This window comes from Pristiophorus japonicus, chromosome 5, assembly GCF_044704955.1.
Source record: "Pristiophorus japonicus isolate sPriJap1 chromosome 5, sPriJap1.hap1, whole genome shotgun sequence".
In the NCBI taxonomy this organism is placed as follows: Eukaryota; Metazoa; Chordata; class Chondrichthyes; family Pristiophoridae; genus Pristiophorus; species Pristiophorus japonicus.
The window spans coordinates 187,553,873-187,567,007 of NC_091981.1; the positions used below are offsets into that span (position 1 = coordinate 187,553,873).

General features: G+C 46.6%; 1 protein-coding gene across 1 annotated transcript in view; it reads left to right on the forward strand.

Moving 5' to 3' along the window:
* The window catches only part of LOC139264127 (polycystin-1-like protein 1), a 245,772-nt gene that overhangs the window by 47,032 nt on the left and 185,605 nt on the right, over nucleotides 1-13,135 (forward strand). Inside the window, exon 9 of the mRNA XM_070880217.1 lies at nucleotides 11,977-12,228. Within this exon, the coding sequence (XP_070736318.1) occupies nucleotides 11,977-12,228 (252 nt within the window). The remainder of the gene's footprint in view (nucleotides 1-11,976; nucleotides 12,229-13,135) is intronic.

Consider the following 13,135-nt stretch of genomic DNA (forward strand, 5'->3'; position numbering starts at 1 on the left):
GAGGGAAGGAGAGAGGGAGGGAAGGAGAGGGGGGGGGCGTGGGGGAGGGAGAGAAGGAGGCTGAACGGCCGGGCCCAGGACCTCGGGCTAGATTTACAGGTAGGTGGCATCAGGTCTCGGACGGAGTCGTGGAGGTCCGGGGGGGGTGGGGGGGGGGCGGGCGTTAGAGAGAGTCGCGGTGGTCCTGGGGGGGGTGGTGGGGGAAGAGAGAGTCGCGGAGGTCCGCGGGGGTGGGGGAGGTGGGAGAGAGTCGCGGAGGTCCGGGGGGGTGGGGGGAGGGGGGGAAGAAGAGAGTCGCGGAGGTCCGTGGGGGAGAGAGTCACGGAAGTCCGGGGGGGGTGGGGGATAGAGAGTCGCAGAGGTTCGGGGGGGGGGGAGAGAGAGTTGCGGAGGTCGGGTCCCCGGGGGGATGGGGGTGGGGAGCAGGTGTCGGGTCCGGGGGCGGGAAGCGGGAGTCAGGTCGGGTCGGGAGGAAGCAGGAGCTGGGCGTGGGAGGAGCCTTATTCATGCAGCCCCAGTGAGGCCATTCGGCTCGGGCTAGGGGCTGCGTGCTTCGGGCCCCTCCCACACAGTTTTGGGTGCCTGGAGCTACTGCACATGCACGCCCACTGTAGCACGCATGTGCAGCGGTCCTGGCACTGTTTTCAGCGCAGGGACCTGGCTCAGCCCCCAACAGCTCGTGCTGCGCTGCGCCCGGCTACAGAAGACCTGCAGGGAGCCGGAGAATAGGGAAGTTTTCTTTAGGCGCACTTTCTGGCGCGAAAAACGGGCGTCCAGGTCCGGGCTGCACCGTTTTAGGTGCGTCCCGAAACTTGGGCCCATTGAAACTTATAGCACAGAAGGAGGCCATTCGGCCCGCCGTGCCTCTGCTGGCTCTTTGAAAGAGCAGTCGTGCTTAGTTCCAATCCCAACCAATTGTCCATAAGTTCCTCATCCTCAAGTACCTGTCCAACTCCCTTTTCAAATTATTGATGGAATCAGCTTCCACTACCTTTTCAGGTGGAGCATTCCAGAGCCCAACAACTCTGAGTGCAAATACTTCTCCTCGTCTCTCCTTTAGATCTCTTTCCAATGATTTTGAATTAATGACCTCGAGTTGTTGACCTTGTCAGGGGGAATACTTTTTCCTTATTTCCTCTATTAAAGCCTCTCATTCTATTAGGTCACTGTTGTGTATGGGGAAAGAGTCAGACTGAACACTGAGCTCAAAGTAAAGTGTGACCTTAGTCTTTTATTGCAGGTCTTCAGAGTGCCTCTCCAACCTGTGAAGCCTTCTTAAATACCTGTGCTCCCAAGGGATTATGGGATTCCCTGGGACTCCGGGGAATGAGCCCTCTGATGGCTGTACAGAGTAAATACAAGTCCATATATATAACAGTCACCTCTTTACCTTCTCTGTTCCAAGGAGAAGAGTCCTAACTTTTCAACCTCTCCTCATAACTGAAGTCTCTCATCCCTAGTAACATCCTGGTAAACCTTCTCTGTACCCTTTCTAATGCCTTTACATATTTTCTGAAATGTGGTGCCCAGAATTGTCCACAATACTCCGTCTCAAGCCTAAACAGTAATTTATAAAGTTCTAGCATGATCTCTTTGCTTTTATATTCTATTCCTCTATTTATAATCCCAAGTAACCCGTATACTTTTTTAACCACCTTATCAACTTGCACTGCCACCTTTAAGGATTTGTGTATATGGACACCAAGGTCTCTCTGCTCATCTGCACTTTTCAAAAACGTGCCATTTATAGTATACTGACTTTCCATATTAGTCCTCCCAAAGTGCAGCGCTTCACACTCCACAGTGAACTCCACCTGCCATGCTTCTGCCCATTTCAACATCCTGTCTAAGTTATCCTGAAGCCGATAACTATCCTCATCATAATCTACTACTTTGCTAAGTTTTGTATCATCTGCTAACTTTATAATGCTACTCCCTACACCTGAGTGTAGGTCATTTATAAAAATTGAAAAGACTAATGGACCTAAAACTGATACTTGGGGAACACCACTGCAAACTACATCCCATTCTGAAAAACATCCATTGATCACCACCCTTAGCTTCCTGTCACTGAGCCAACTTTGTATCCATACCACCACTTTCCCTTAAGACCAAGGGCTTCTATCTTCTGAACAAGCCTCCTTGATAGCACTTTGCCAAATGCCTTCCGAGAGTTTATATATACAACATCCACTGCATTACCTTGATCAACCTTCTCTGTTACCTCATTAAAAAATTCAATCAAGTTAGTCAGACATGATTTACCTTTAACAAATCCATGTTGGCGCGCCTTAATTCACCCATGCCATTCCAAATAGAAATTTATTTGGTCCCTGATAATGGTTTCCAATAACTTCCTTTCAAGGCGGACTGGCCTGTAGTATTATGATTTATCCTTCTCTCCTTTCTTGAATAGTGCTATAACATTACAACCCTTCAGCCCTCTGGCACTGCTCCTGTATCCAGTGAGGATTGAAAGGTTGTGACCAGTATATCTGCTCTCTCTACCTTTGCTTCTTTCAGCAACCTAGGATGCATTCCATCTGGATCAGGTGACTAGCCCACTTTCAGTAATAATCTTTTTGGTACATCTTCTCTAGCTACGATTCATCATTATCATCATCATCATCATCCTGTCCATAACTTCCCTCTGCTTTTTTAGTTTAACCTTCACGTCATCCGCTTTCTTTGTGAAGACAGGTGCAAAGTACTCATTTAATACTTTTGCCATGTCCTCTGCTTTTGCATCAAAATTTCCCAACATTTTCCCTAGCAATAAAAACAGAAAATTCTGGAAATACTCAGCAGGTCAGGCAGAATCTGTGAAGAGAGAAACAGAATTCAGGGCCGAAATTGCCCACCTCCTTAAGGTCCATTACTGATTCGCACATGTTGCCACCCCTTCAGGTAGGCGCTGACCCCTTACTTCCCGGCGGGGATCCCTTTCTGCCCCGCGAGGGAAATTGCCCCATAGGAGCAGAGCAGCCACCAGTCGGTGCCCCTAGCATCTTTTCCCGGCAGGAAGCTGCCAGTGGCTGGGCGGCGTATCTGCCCTTAAAGGGGAGGACGCACCGCCACGGCCACCATTTTATTTTAATTGTCGGACGACTCGGAAGTCGGCCTGACAATGGCGGCTACAGGTAGTCCGGCACCCCTTCTTGGGTGCCAGACTGTTGGCCTGGCCGAAGCCCTCCCTAGTGGCTCAGTGGGCACCACTAAAGCGGCTGCAGAGCTCGCAGAGGCCCTCCTGTTTAACTGAAGGGGAGGGACGTTGATATGCGTCAGTGCGATGCGACACATCCGCGTTGCGCTGACAACACCGCCTGCCTTCCACCCCACCCCCCGCCCCGCAGCTGCCCGAAACACCACCCCGACCAAAACTCAAAACAAAAAGAGGGCAACATCCCACTATTCTCCTCCCCAAGGATTGGGGTGGAGAATAATCATTTAATTTCAAAAGGTGCGTCCCGTTTGGGGCGAAGGGCAATTTCGTCCCCTAAATGTTTCAGGTCAATGACCCTTCCTCAGAACTGGAAAAGGTTAGAGATGTAACAGATTTTTAAGCAAGTGTAGCGGCAGCGAAAGGGGGGAGGGGAGGAAAGAACAAAAGGGAAGGGGTATGATAGGGTGGAACACAGAAAAGATTAAAAGACAAAAGGGATGATGGTGCAAGGCAAAAGGAGATAGTAATGGGACAAGTTAAGAAACAAAAGATGATTCTAGATAAGGCATAAGTGGCAGTGGCAGAATCATCAACAGCTGCCATGTGAGCGAAAAAAAACTAGGGGCAGAGATTATGGTCAGAAATTGTTGAACTCAATGTTGAGTCCAGAAGGCTGTAAAGTGCCTAATCGAAAGATGAGGTGCTGCTCCTCACTTATGTTGGACTTTGTTGGAACCCAGTATAAGAGGCCGAGGACAGAGACCAGAATGGGAGTGGAGTGGAGAATTAAAGTGACAGGTGACTGGAAGCTCGGGGTCACGCTTATGGACTGAATGGAGATGTTCCGCAAAGTGGTCACCCAATCTGCGTTTGGTCTCCCCAGTGTAGAGGAGACCGCATAGTGAGCAGTGAATACAGTATACTGAATTGCAAGAAATACAAGTAAATCACTGTTTCACCTGGGAGGAGTGTTTCCCTAGCAAACTGCTGACATATGTTTCAAAAATGTTTTGGGTTTCAATGTAATGTTTCCTACTAATCTTTGCCTGCTGTATTAACCTTTTCAATTCGCTCCTGTACTTTGCATAATCTTCTTGGTTATTAACTGAATCTTGCTCCTGACATTTGTCATAAGCCTCCTTTTTCTATTTTATTTTAACTTTTACTTCCTTTGTCATCCAGGGCACATTAGCTTTGGATGCTCTATCTTTTCCCTTTTAAAGAAATATGCCTAGTTTGTAGCTGGACTATCTCTTCTCTGAATGCCCTCCATTGCTCTTTTACTGCATTACCATTTTCCATACCTCGGGCAGACATCGATAACGAGGTCCAACACCGCCTCCATTGTGCCAGCACAGCCTTCCGTCACCTGAGGAAGAGAGTGTTTGAAGACCAGGATCTCAAATCTGGCACCAAGCTTATGGTCTACAGGGCAGTAGTGATACCTGCCCTCCTATATGGCTCAGAGACGTGGACTATATACAGCAGACACCTCAAAGCGCTGGAGAAGTACCACCAGCTATACTTCCGCAAGATCCTGCAAATCCACTGGGAGGATAGCCGCACCAATGTCAGCGTCCTCGCCTAGGCCAACATCCCCAGCATCGAAACGCTGACCACACTCGACCAGCTCCGTTGGGCGGGCCACATCGTCCGCATGCCCGACACGAGCAAGTGCTTTACTTGGAATTCCTATACGGCAAGCGAGCCCCAGGTGGGCAGAAGAAACGCTTCAAGGACACCTCAAAGCCTCCTTGATAAAGTATAACATCCCCACCGGCACCTGGGAATCCCTGGCACAAGACCGGCCAAAGTGGAGGGAGGGCGCTGAGCACCTAGAGTCTCGTTGCTGAGAGCATGCAGAAAACAAGCGCAGACAGCGGAATTGGCGTGCGGCAAACCAGGCTCCCTACCCACCCTTTCCTTCAACCAGTGTCTGTCCCACCTGTTAGAGACTGTAATTCCCACATTGAACTGTACAGCCACCTGGGAACTTTCAGAGCGAAAGCAAGTGTTCCTCGATTTCAAGGTGCTGCCTATGATGATGATGATGACTGCTTTACCCTGGAATCACCTTTTCCAGGACGTCCGCAAGCTGGAGCTGGAGTCACATGACTCTGAGCAGCCAATCCAGGTGCAGTATTTTCTCATTCATAATAATGAGAACTCCGTAAGTAGGGGTTCCCATTATTATGATTGAGAAACACCTCCCCCAAACACCAAAACACAAATAAAAAATAGAAAAAATATTGAAGTTTAATTTAAATTAAAGTTATTAATGTCTTATAAAAAATTATTTTTCCGATTTTTTAAAAAGTTTTTTAAATTATTGTTCAAAATAAACTTACCTCAGTGGGCAGAGTTTTTAACGTTAAAATGTGTTTTTTAAATTTTATTTTACAATGTTTTTGTATGTTTTAAAACTTTTACGCCTGTAAAAGTAGGCAATGCGCTTGCTTTTTACCAGGCGCAAGACTTTTCAGGACATCCGCTGGGCAAGAGAAGGGTAAATACCGCAATCTTGCCAATGGGAATGTCCTGGCTGTGGCGATATGGAGGATCTGTCAAGCCAGAGCTTGACCGATCGGTAAAACCGGTTTTCAGTGCATGCGCATTGTGTGCTGAAAACCAGCTTTTGCGATGCCTTCCTGAGTCCGTACATACTCATCCGAAACACTTCATAGACCCTATGGTTGACGGTGTCAAAGGCCTTTGTAAGATCGAAAAAGGCCATGTATAAGGGCTGGCGCTGCTCCCTGCATTTTTCCTCCAGTTGTCGCGCTACAAAGTTCGAGCAGCGGGAGTCCGGGGCAGCATCGGAGAAGCCTATAAAAGAACCAACAGTTGGCAGAGGCGGGAGTTCGAGCAGCGGGAGTCCGGGGCAGCGTCAGAGAGGCTAGCTCATGCTGGTGCAGGGGCAGAAGGTAAACAAAGAAGTAGAAAGAAATCGAAAGGTGATGTCACAGCCAAGGGGGGAAAGTGATTGGCTGGTGATTGGTGAGTAGTTTTTCTTTTTCTTTTCCCTATCAGTAGGTAACCTTTATCATTGTTGTTGCCAAATTAAGTTAATCTAAGGGTTAAGTGATGGCAGGAGAGCTCGGACATGTGTCATGCTTCTCCTGTGCTATGTGGGAAGTCAGGAACACTTCCAGTGTCCCTGATGACTAGATATGCGGAAGTGTACTCTGCTGCAGCTCCTGACAGACCGCATTGTGGCACTGGAGCTGTGGGTGGATTCACTCTGGAGCATGTGCGATGCTGAGGATTCCGTGAATAGCACGTTTAGTGAGTTGGTCTTACTGCAGGTAAAGGTTACTCAGGCAGATAGGGAATGGATGACCAACAGGAAGAGCAGTGGAAGGAAGGTAGTGCAGAGGTCCCCTGTGGTAATCCCCCTCCAAAACAGATACACTGCTTTTGATATTGTTGGGGGGATGACTCATCAGGGCAGGGCAGCAGCAGCCAAGTGCATGGCACCGTGGGTGCCTCTGCTGCACAGAAGGGCAAGAAAATGAGTGGGAGCGCTATAGTGGTAGGGGATTCTACTGTAAGGGGAATAGATAGACGTTTCTGCGGCCGCAATCGAGACTCCAGGATGGTATGTTACCTCCCTGGTGCAAGGGACAAGGATATTTCGGAGCGGTTGCAGGACATTTTGAAGGGGGAGAGTGAACAGCCAGTTGTCGTGGTGCATATAGGTACCAACGATATAGATAAAAAATGGGATGAGGCCTTAAAAGCTGAATTTAGAGAGCTAGGAGTTAAATTAAAAGTAGGACCTCAAAGGTAGTAATCTCAGATTGTTACCAGTGCCACGTGCTAGTCAGAGTTAGAATCGCAGGATAGCTCAAGTGAATACGTGGCTTGAGGAATGGTGCAGAAGGGAGGGATTCAAATTCCTGTGACACTGGAACCAGTTCTGGGGAGGTGGGGCCAGTACAAACTGGACGGTCTGCACCTGAGCAGGACCGGAACCAATGTCCAAGGGGGAGTGTTTGCTGGTGCTGTTGGGGAGGGGTTAAATTAATATGGCATTGGGATGGGAACCTATGCAGGGAGACAGAGGGAAACAAAATGGAGACAGAAGCAAAAGACAGAAAGGAGATGAGTAAAAGTGGAGGGCAGAGAAATCCAAGGCAAAAAACAAAAAGGGCCACTGCACAGCAAAATTCTAAAAGGGCAAAGTGTGTTAAAAAGACAAGTCTGAAGGCTCTGTGCCTCAATGCGAGGAGTATTCGTAATAAAGTGGACGAATTAACTGCACAGGCAGCAATTAATGAATATGATATAATTGGCATCACGGAGACATGGCTCCAGTGTGACCAAGGCTGGGAACTCAAAATCGAGGGGTATTCAACATTCAGGAAGGATAGACAGAAAGGAATGATGTGGAATCTGTATGGGTGGAGCTGCGGAATACCAAAGGGCAGAAAACGCGAGTGGGAGTTGTGTACAGACCACCAAACAGTAGTAGTGAGGTTGGGGACAGCATCAAACAAGAAATTAGGGATGCATGCAATAAAGGTACAGCAGTCATCATGGGCGACTTTAATCTACATATAGATTGGGCTAACCAAACTGGTAGCAATATTGTGGAGGAGGATTTCCTGGAGTGTATAAGGGATGGTTTTCTGGACCAATATGTCGAGGAACCAACTAGAGGGCTGGCCATCCTAGACCGGGTGATGTGTAATGAGAAAGGACTAATTAGCAATCTTGTGTGAGGTCCCTTGGGGAAGAATGACCACAATATGGTAGAATTCTTTATTAAGATGGAGAGTGACACAGTTAATTCAGAGACTAGGGTCCTGAACTTAAGGAAAGGTAACTTCGATGGTATGAGATGTGAATTGGCTAGAATAGACTGTCGCGTGATACTTAATGGATTGGCGGTGGATAGACAATGGCAAACATTTAACGATCACATGGATGAACTTCAACAATTGTACATCCCTGTCTGGAGTAAAAATAAAACGGGGTTGGTGGCTCAACCGTGGCTAACAAGGGAAATTAAGGATAGTGTTAAATCCAAGGAAGAGGCATATAAATTGGCCAGAAAAAGCAGCAAACCTGAAGACTGGGAGAAATTTAGAATTCAGCAGAGGAGGACAAAGGGTTTAATTAGATGGGGGGAAATAGAATATGAGAGGAAGCTTGCCGGGAACATAAAAACCGACTGCAAAAGCTTCCACAGATATGTTTAGAGAAAAAGATTTGTGAAGACAAACGTAGGTCCCTTGCAGTCAGATTCAGGTGAATTTATAATGGGAAACAAAGAAATGGTAGATCAGTTGAACAAATACTTTGGTTCTGTCTTCACGAAGGAAGACACAAATAACCTTCTGGTAGTACTAGGGGATCGAGGGTCTAGTGAGAAGGAGGAGCTGAAGGTTATCCTTATTAGGTGGGAAATTGTGTTAGGGAAATTGATGGGATTGAAGGCCGATAAATCCCCGTGGCCTGATAGTCTGCATCCCAGAATACTTATCAAGAGGGAATTAGATATGGCCCATTACGGCTAAAGGGATCAAGGGGTATGGAGAGAAATCAGGAAGTGAATGATCAGTCATGATCTTATTGAATGATGGTGCAGGCTCGAAGGGCCGAATGGCCTACACCTGCACCTATTTTCTATGTTTTTATGTCTGTTGTGCCCCGTAGGGGACGAAATCCACGCTGTGATTTCGGGACGTGCTCCTCGGCCACAGGGAGAATACAGTTGAGGAGATCTCGAACGACAACTTTCCCAGTGGCTGATCGCAGGGAGATTCCCCTGTAGTTGCTGTAGTCGGACATGTCCCCTTTTATAAAGATGGTCACGATCACTGCATCTCTGAGATCTCCCGGCATGTTCTCCTCCCTCCAAATGAGAGAGATGAGGTCATGTATCCACGCCAAAAGCGCCTCTCTGCCATATTTTAGCGCCTGGTGACAAGTTGGATCCAAAATTGGCTTGGAGGTAGGAAGCAAAGGGTAATGATTGATGGATGTTTTTGTGACTGGAAGCATGTTTCCAGTGGGGTTCCGCAGGGCTCAGCACTCCTGCTTTTTGTGGTATATATCAACGATTTAGATTTGAATATAGGGAGTATGATTAAGAAGTTTGCAGACGACACTAAAATTGGATGTGTGGTTGATAATGAAGAGGCAAGTCATGGGCTGCAGGAGGATAGCAATGTACTGGTCAGGTGGGCAGAGCAGTGGCAAATTCAGAGAAGTGTGAGGTGATGCACTTTGGGAGGGCTAAAAAGGAAAGGGTATACACATTAAGCGGTAGGCCTCTTAATAGTGTAGATGAACAAAGGGACCTTGGTGTGCTTGTCCACAGATCCCTGAAAGTAGCAGGCCAGGTGGTTAAGAAGGCACACGGAATGCGTGCCTTTATTGGCCGAGGCTTAGAATATAAGAGCAGGGAGGTTATGCTTAAATTGTATAATTGGTTCGACCACAGCTAGAGTATTTCGTGCAGTTCTGGTCACCGTATTATAGGAAGGATGTGATTGCACTAGAGTGTGCAGAGGAGATTTACGAGGATGCTGCCTGGAATGGAGAATCTTAGTTATGAGGACAGATTGGATAGGCTGGGTTTGTTCTCGTTGGAACAGAGGAGATTAAGAGGAGACCTCATTGAGGTGTACAAAATATTGAGTGGCCTGGACATAGTGGATAGTAGGGTCTATTTCCATTGGTGGAGGGGTCTATTCCTGGGGTGGGGGGGCATAGTTTTAAGGTGGTTGCTGGAAGGTTTAGAGGGGATTTGAGAGGGGGCTTCTTTACGCAGAGGGTTGTGGGGATCTGGAACTCACTGCCTGGAAGTGTGGTGGATGCAGAAACCCTCACCACATTTAAGAGATGGTTGGATGGACACTTAAAGTGCAGTACCCTGCAGGGTTACGGATCTAGAGCTGGTAATTGGGATTAGACCGGATGACCTTTTGTTGGACCTAGCAGATATAATGGTAAGTACTGCAAGGAATATGGCCAGGGTGATCTCCTGGACTAGTTTCAATCACCTGGATGGGTCGGAGAGGAATTTTCCTCAATTATTTTTCTTCTCCCTAAATTAGCCTGGGTTTTTAATCTGGTTTTTGCCTCTCCCAGGAGATCGCATGGCTCCAGTTGGGGTGGAGTGTAGAATGTTTTAGTATATTCTAAAACTTTCTACACTCACCCCAACCGCAGTTGTGGTGAGGCGGACTAATTGGGCTGGGTGCTCTTTGCCTTTCCGTCATTGTTCATAGGTTTATATGTAACCTTTAGGGCTGCTGACCAAGGGCTGTGTGGCTCTTTGTTGGCTGGCGTGGAGACGATGGGCCGAAATGGCTTCATTATGCGCTGTAACCTTCTATGTTTCTGTGTAAATGGAGGCAGAGAACTTGAGGAAGGGAACGGAAGAGTCGGAGATGAAGATGGACCATGTGAAGGCGAGGGAGGGGCAGAAATTGGAAGCAAAGTTTATGAAATTTTCAAGTTTGAGCCAAGAGCAGGAAGTTCTTCTTAATATGGGTCACAGTGCTTCCAGAGGCAGTAGATCTACCTCATTTATATTGCCAAAGTTGGGACTGTCAGAGGTAACTTGCATTAGTACATACGTGGGAATCAATAGTAACCTACAAGGATTGTAATGTTTTGGGAGCTTGGTGCTCAAATTCGAGCACTTGAAGGAGTTTAAGTTACTTAATTGGACTTTGTTGCACGATTGCTTGCAGAGCATGTCAATCACAAGTCCCTCCCCTGTTAATTTTTGTTTCAGTACTTCTGCAGAAGTCCTGATGGCTTGATCCCCTCATGAAATGGCAGCTGGTTACACTGTTGGTCGAATTTCCATTGCTGTCTCTGCACTCGCTTTAGAATTATTGCAGAAAAGCTTAATGTGGATCACAGTGATTCCAGAGGCAGTCGTTATACCTCATTAACGTTGCCAAGTTGAGATTGCTGATGTTAGTATTGCACTAGCTTGCATTAGTGTTAGCGCAAATGTTTTCCTTCAAGAATCACTCGACACTCTGGGTCGGTTCCAATGCCAAAACGGCTTTTTATTACGCCGGCGGGGAAGAAGCCTCTGGTCTAGATCCAGGCACCTCCACCGAACAAAGAAATTCATCGATATTTATATGTTTTACAATAGTTCATTACAGTTACTCAGCCCACTTCGGCTGGACACAATCCAATCATAACGATTATAGATTACATATAGGTTTCTTTAACCCAATAGAATTCCCCTGATACCTCAGGGGCTGTATGTTCGGTTCTTGTCAGCTCGGGCTGATTAATGACCTCGTTATGTCAGGTAGGCCCCCCCCTTATCTCTGTTCCTCGGGGCTCTGCTGTGCAAAGTCCTTGATTAAGGACATTCCATACCAGGTACTATAATGGTTCGTTATAGTTATCTTGTCTCAAGCGGATGATCCAAGGCATTCCCGGTAGTGGGCCTCACTCGGTCATTGCTCGGTCAGCCTCAGTCAACAGTTCATTGCTTGACTAACTGAGTTCCCATCATGCTTGGGCAGCCATTTTATATGTGGCCACTTTAAACCTATATGAGTTTAGATATATTTAGCAGGTGCCTAATGCCTAGCGTTTTGATATATTCAGCAGGTGCCTAATGCCTACAGCAATTAGTAAATTGGAATCAAAAGTAAACTACAAGGATTATAAAATACATTTTTCTTTTGTAAACGAAGGTGATTATTTTGGATTAACTTTATTATGACATAAATCCGTAAACCTATAAAATAAACATCAGGTTTGGGGGCATATATGATATTGAGTGGGTTCAGTAAATTGTAACTAAAGCTATTTGTGTTTTTCAGGTACAATGTGATCGTAAATGCCTCAAATCAGATTAGTTCTTTCACTTCAAACATCTATCCTGTAGAGCTACAGCAGATAGTTGAGCCAAACAGGCTTCGAATGAACAATCAAGATCTGACCTCAGTTCTCTTAAACTCCAGTGTTGCTGTGGAAGTGCACATTAACGATGGAACCAATCTGTCTTATCTGTGGAGTTTCGGTGACGGTACGATGATGATTGGGAACAGACAGGAGTATCACAGTTATGATAGGTAGGCAGATTCTACTGTTAGGCTAAAATCTTTAAGGAGGCTTAGAGAGAAAAACATGCCAACATGTTTGTGGAAAAGGATTCTTTGTATGGTACTGATAAAAGTAAGTATGAATTTTTTTTTTCAAGCTTTGTTTTTTAAAGTTAAAGGGAATTAATTTATCTGCTCATGTGTTGCGATTTGAACTGCAGCTCAGCCAGTAAAGATAACGTCCTGTGCGCTGCAGAGCCATATAGAATGCCCCCAGGACTGATTTCAGCTGGGATTGTAACTATTCAGCCAGTGTTCCTGCTCCTAATCTCTATCTGGTGACTCCTGCTAGAAAGTGTATGAGTGGACATCAGGTGAATGCAGGATTGGGCTTCGTTTTGTTGCCCCACCTTCCCCCCACCCACCCCTTCGATCAAATTTCTTGCTAACTGTATAAGCTGATGTGAAGAATGACTGCTGGGATATGGTATCGTACCCTAGCAGGCATCTGTATCTTCAGGAGAAAGGAGTAGTAGTGATCATTTACAGAGCAGCATTGGCTATTTTCTGCAACAAAGGTGGGTGCTAGCAGATGCAGAAACAGTAAACTGTCCACTTCTAAAATGGTAGCTGCAGAGAAGTGCCAGCAACAGAGGAAGGTTTGCTGAAGATATTAGGGGAAAGGTTATGGATAAATGCCACTAGAAAAGGACATTTGCCTGTTGAGTGACATGGTAGAGGAGGGGGGGGGACAGTGGGTGGGGAGGTGGAGTGGGGTCGGGGGGAGGTTTGGGGCATGCAGGGCAGGTGCACAATAAATGGTGTCATAAGGATTACACAGTGACGTGAAGAAAAGACTGATGCTCCTGTGGACGTCTTTCAATAGGAACGAGTCATGTTATCTACAAACTTTGTCGCCACCAAAAATGTTGCTAAT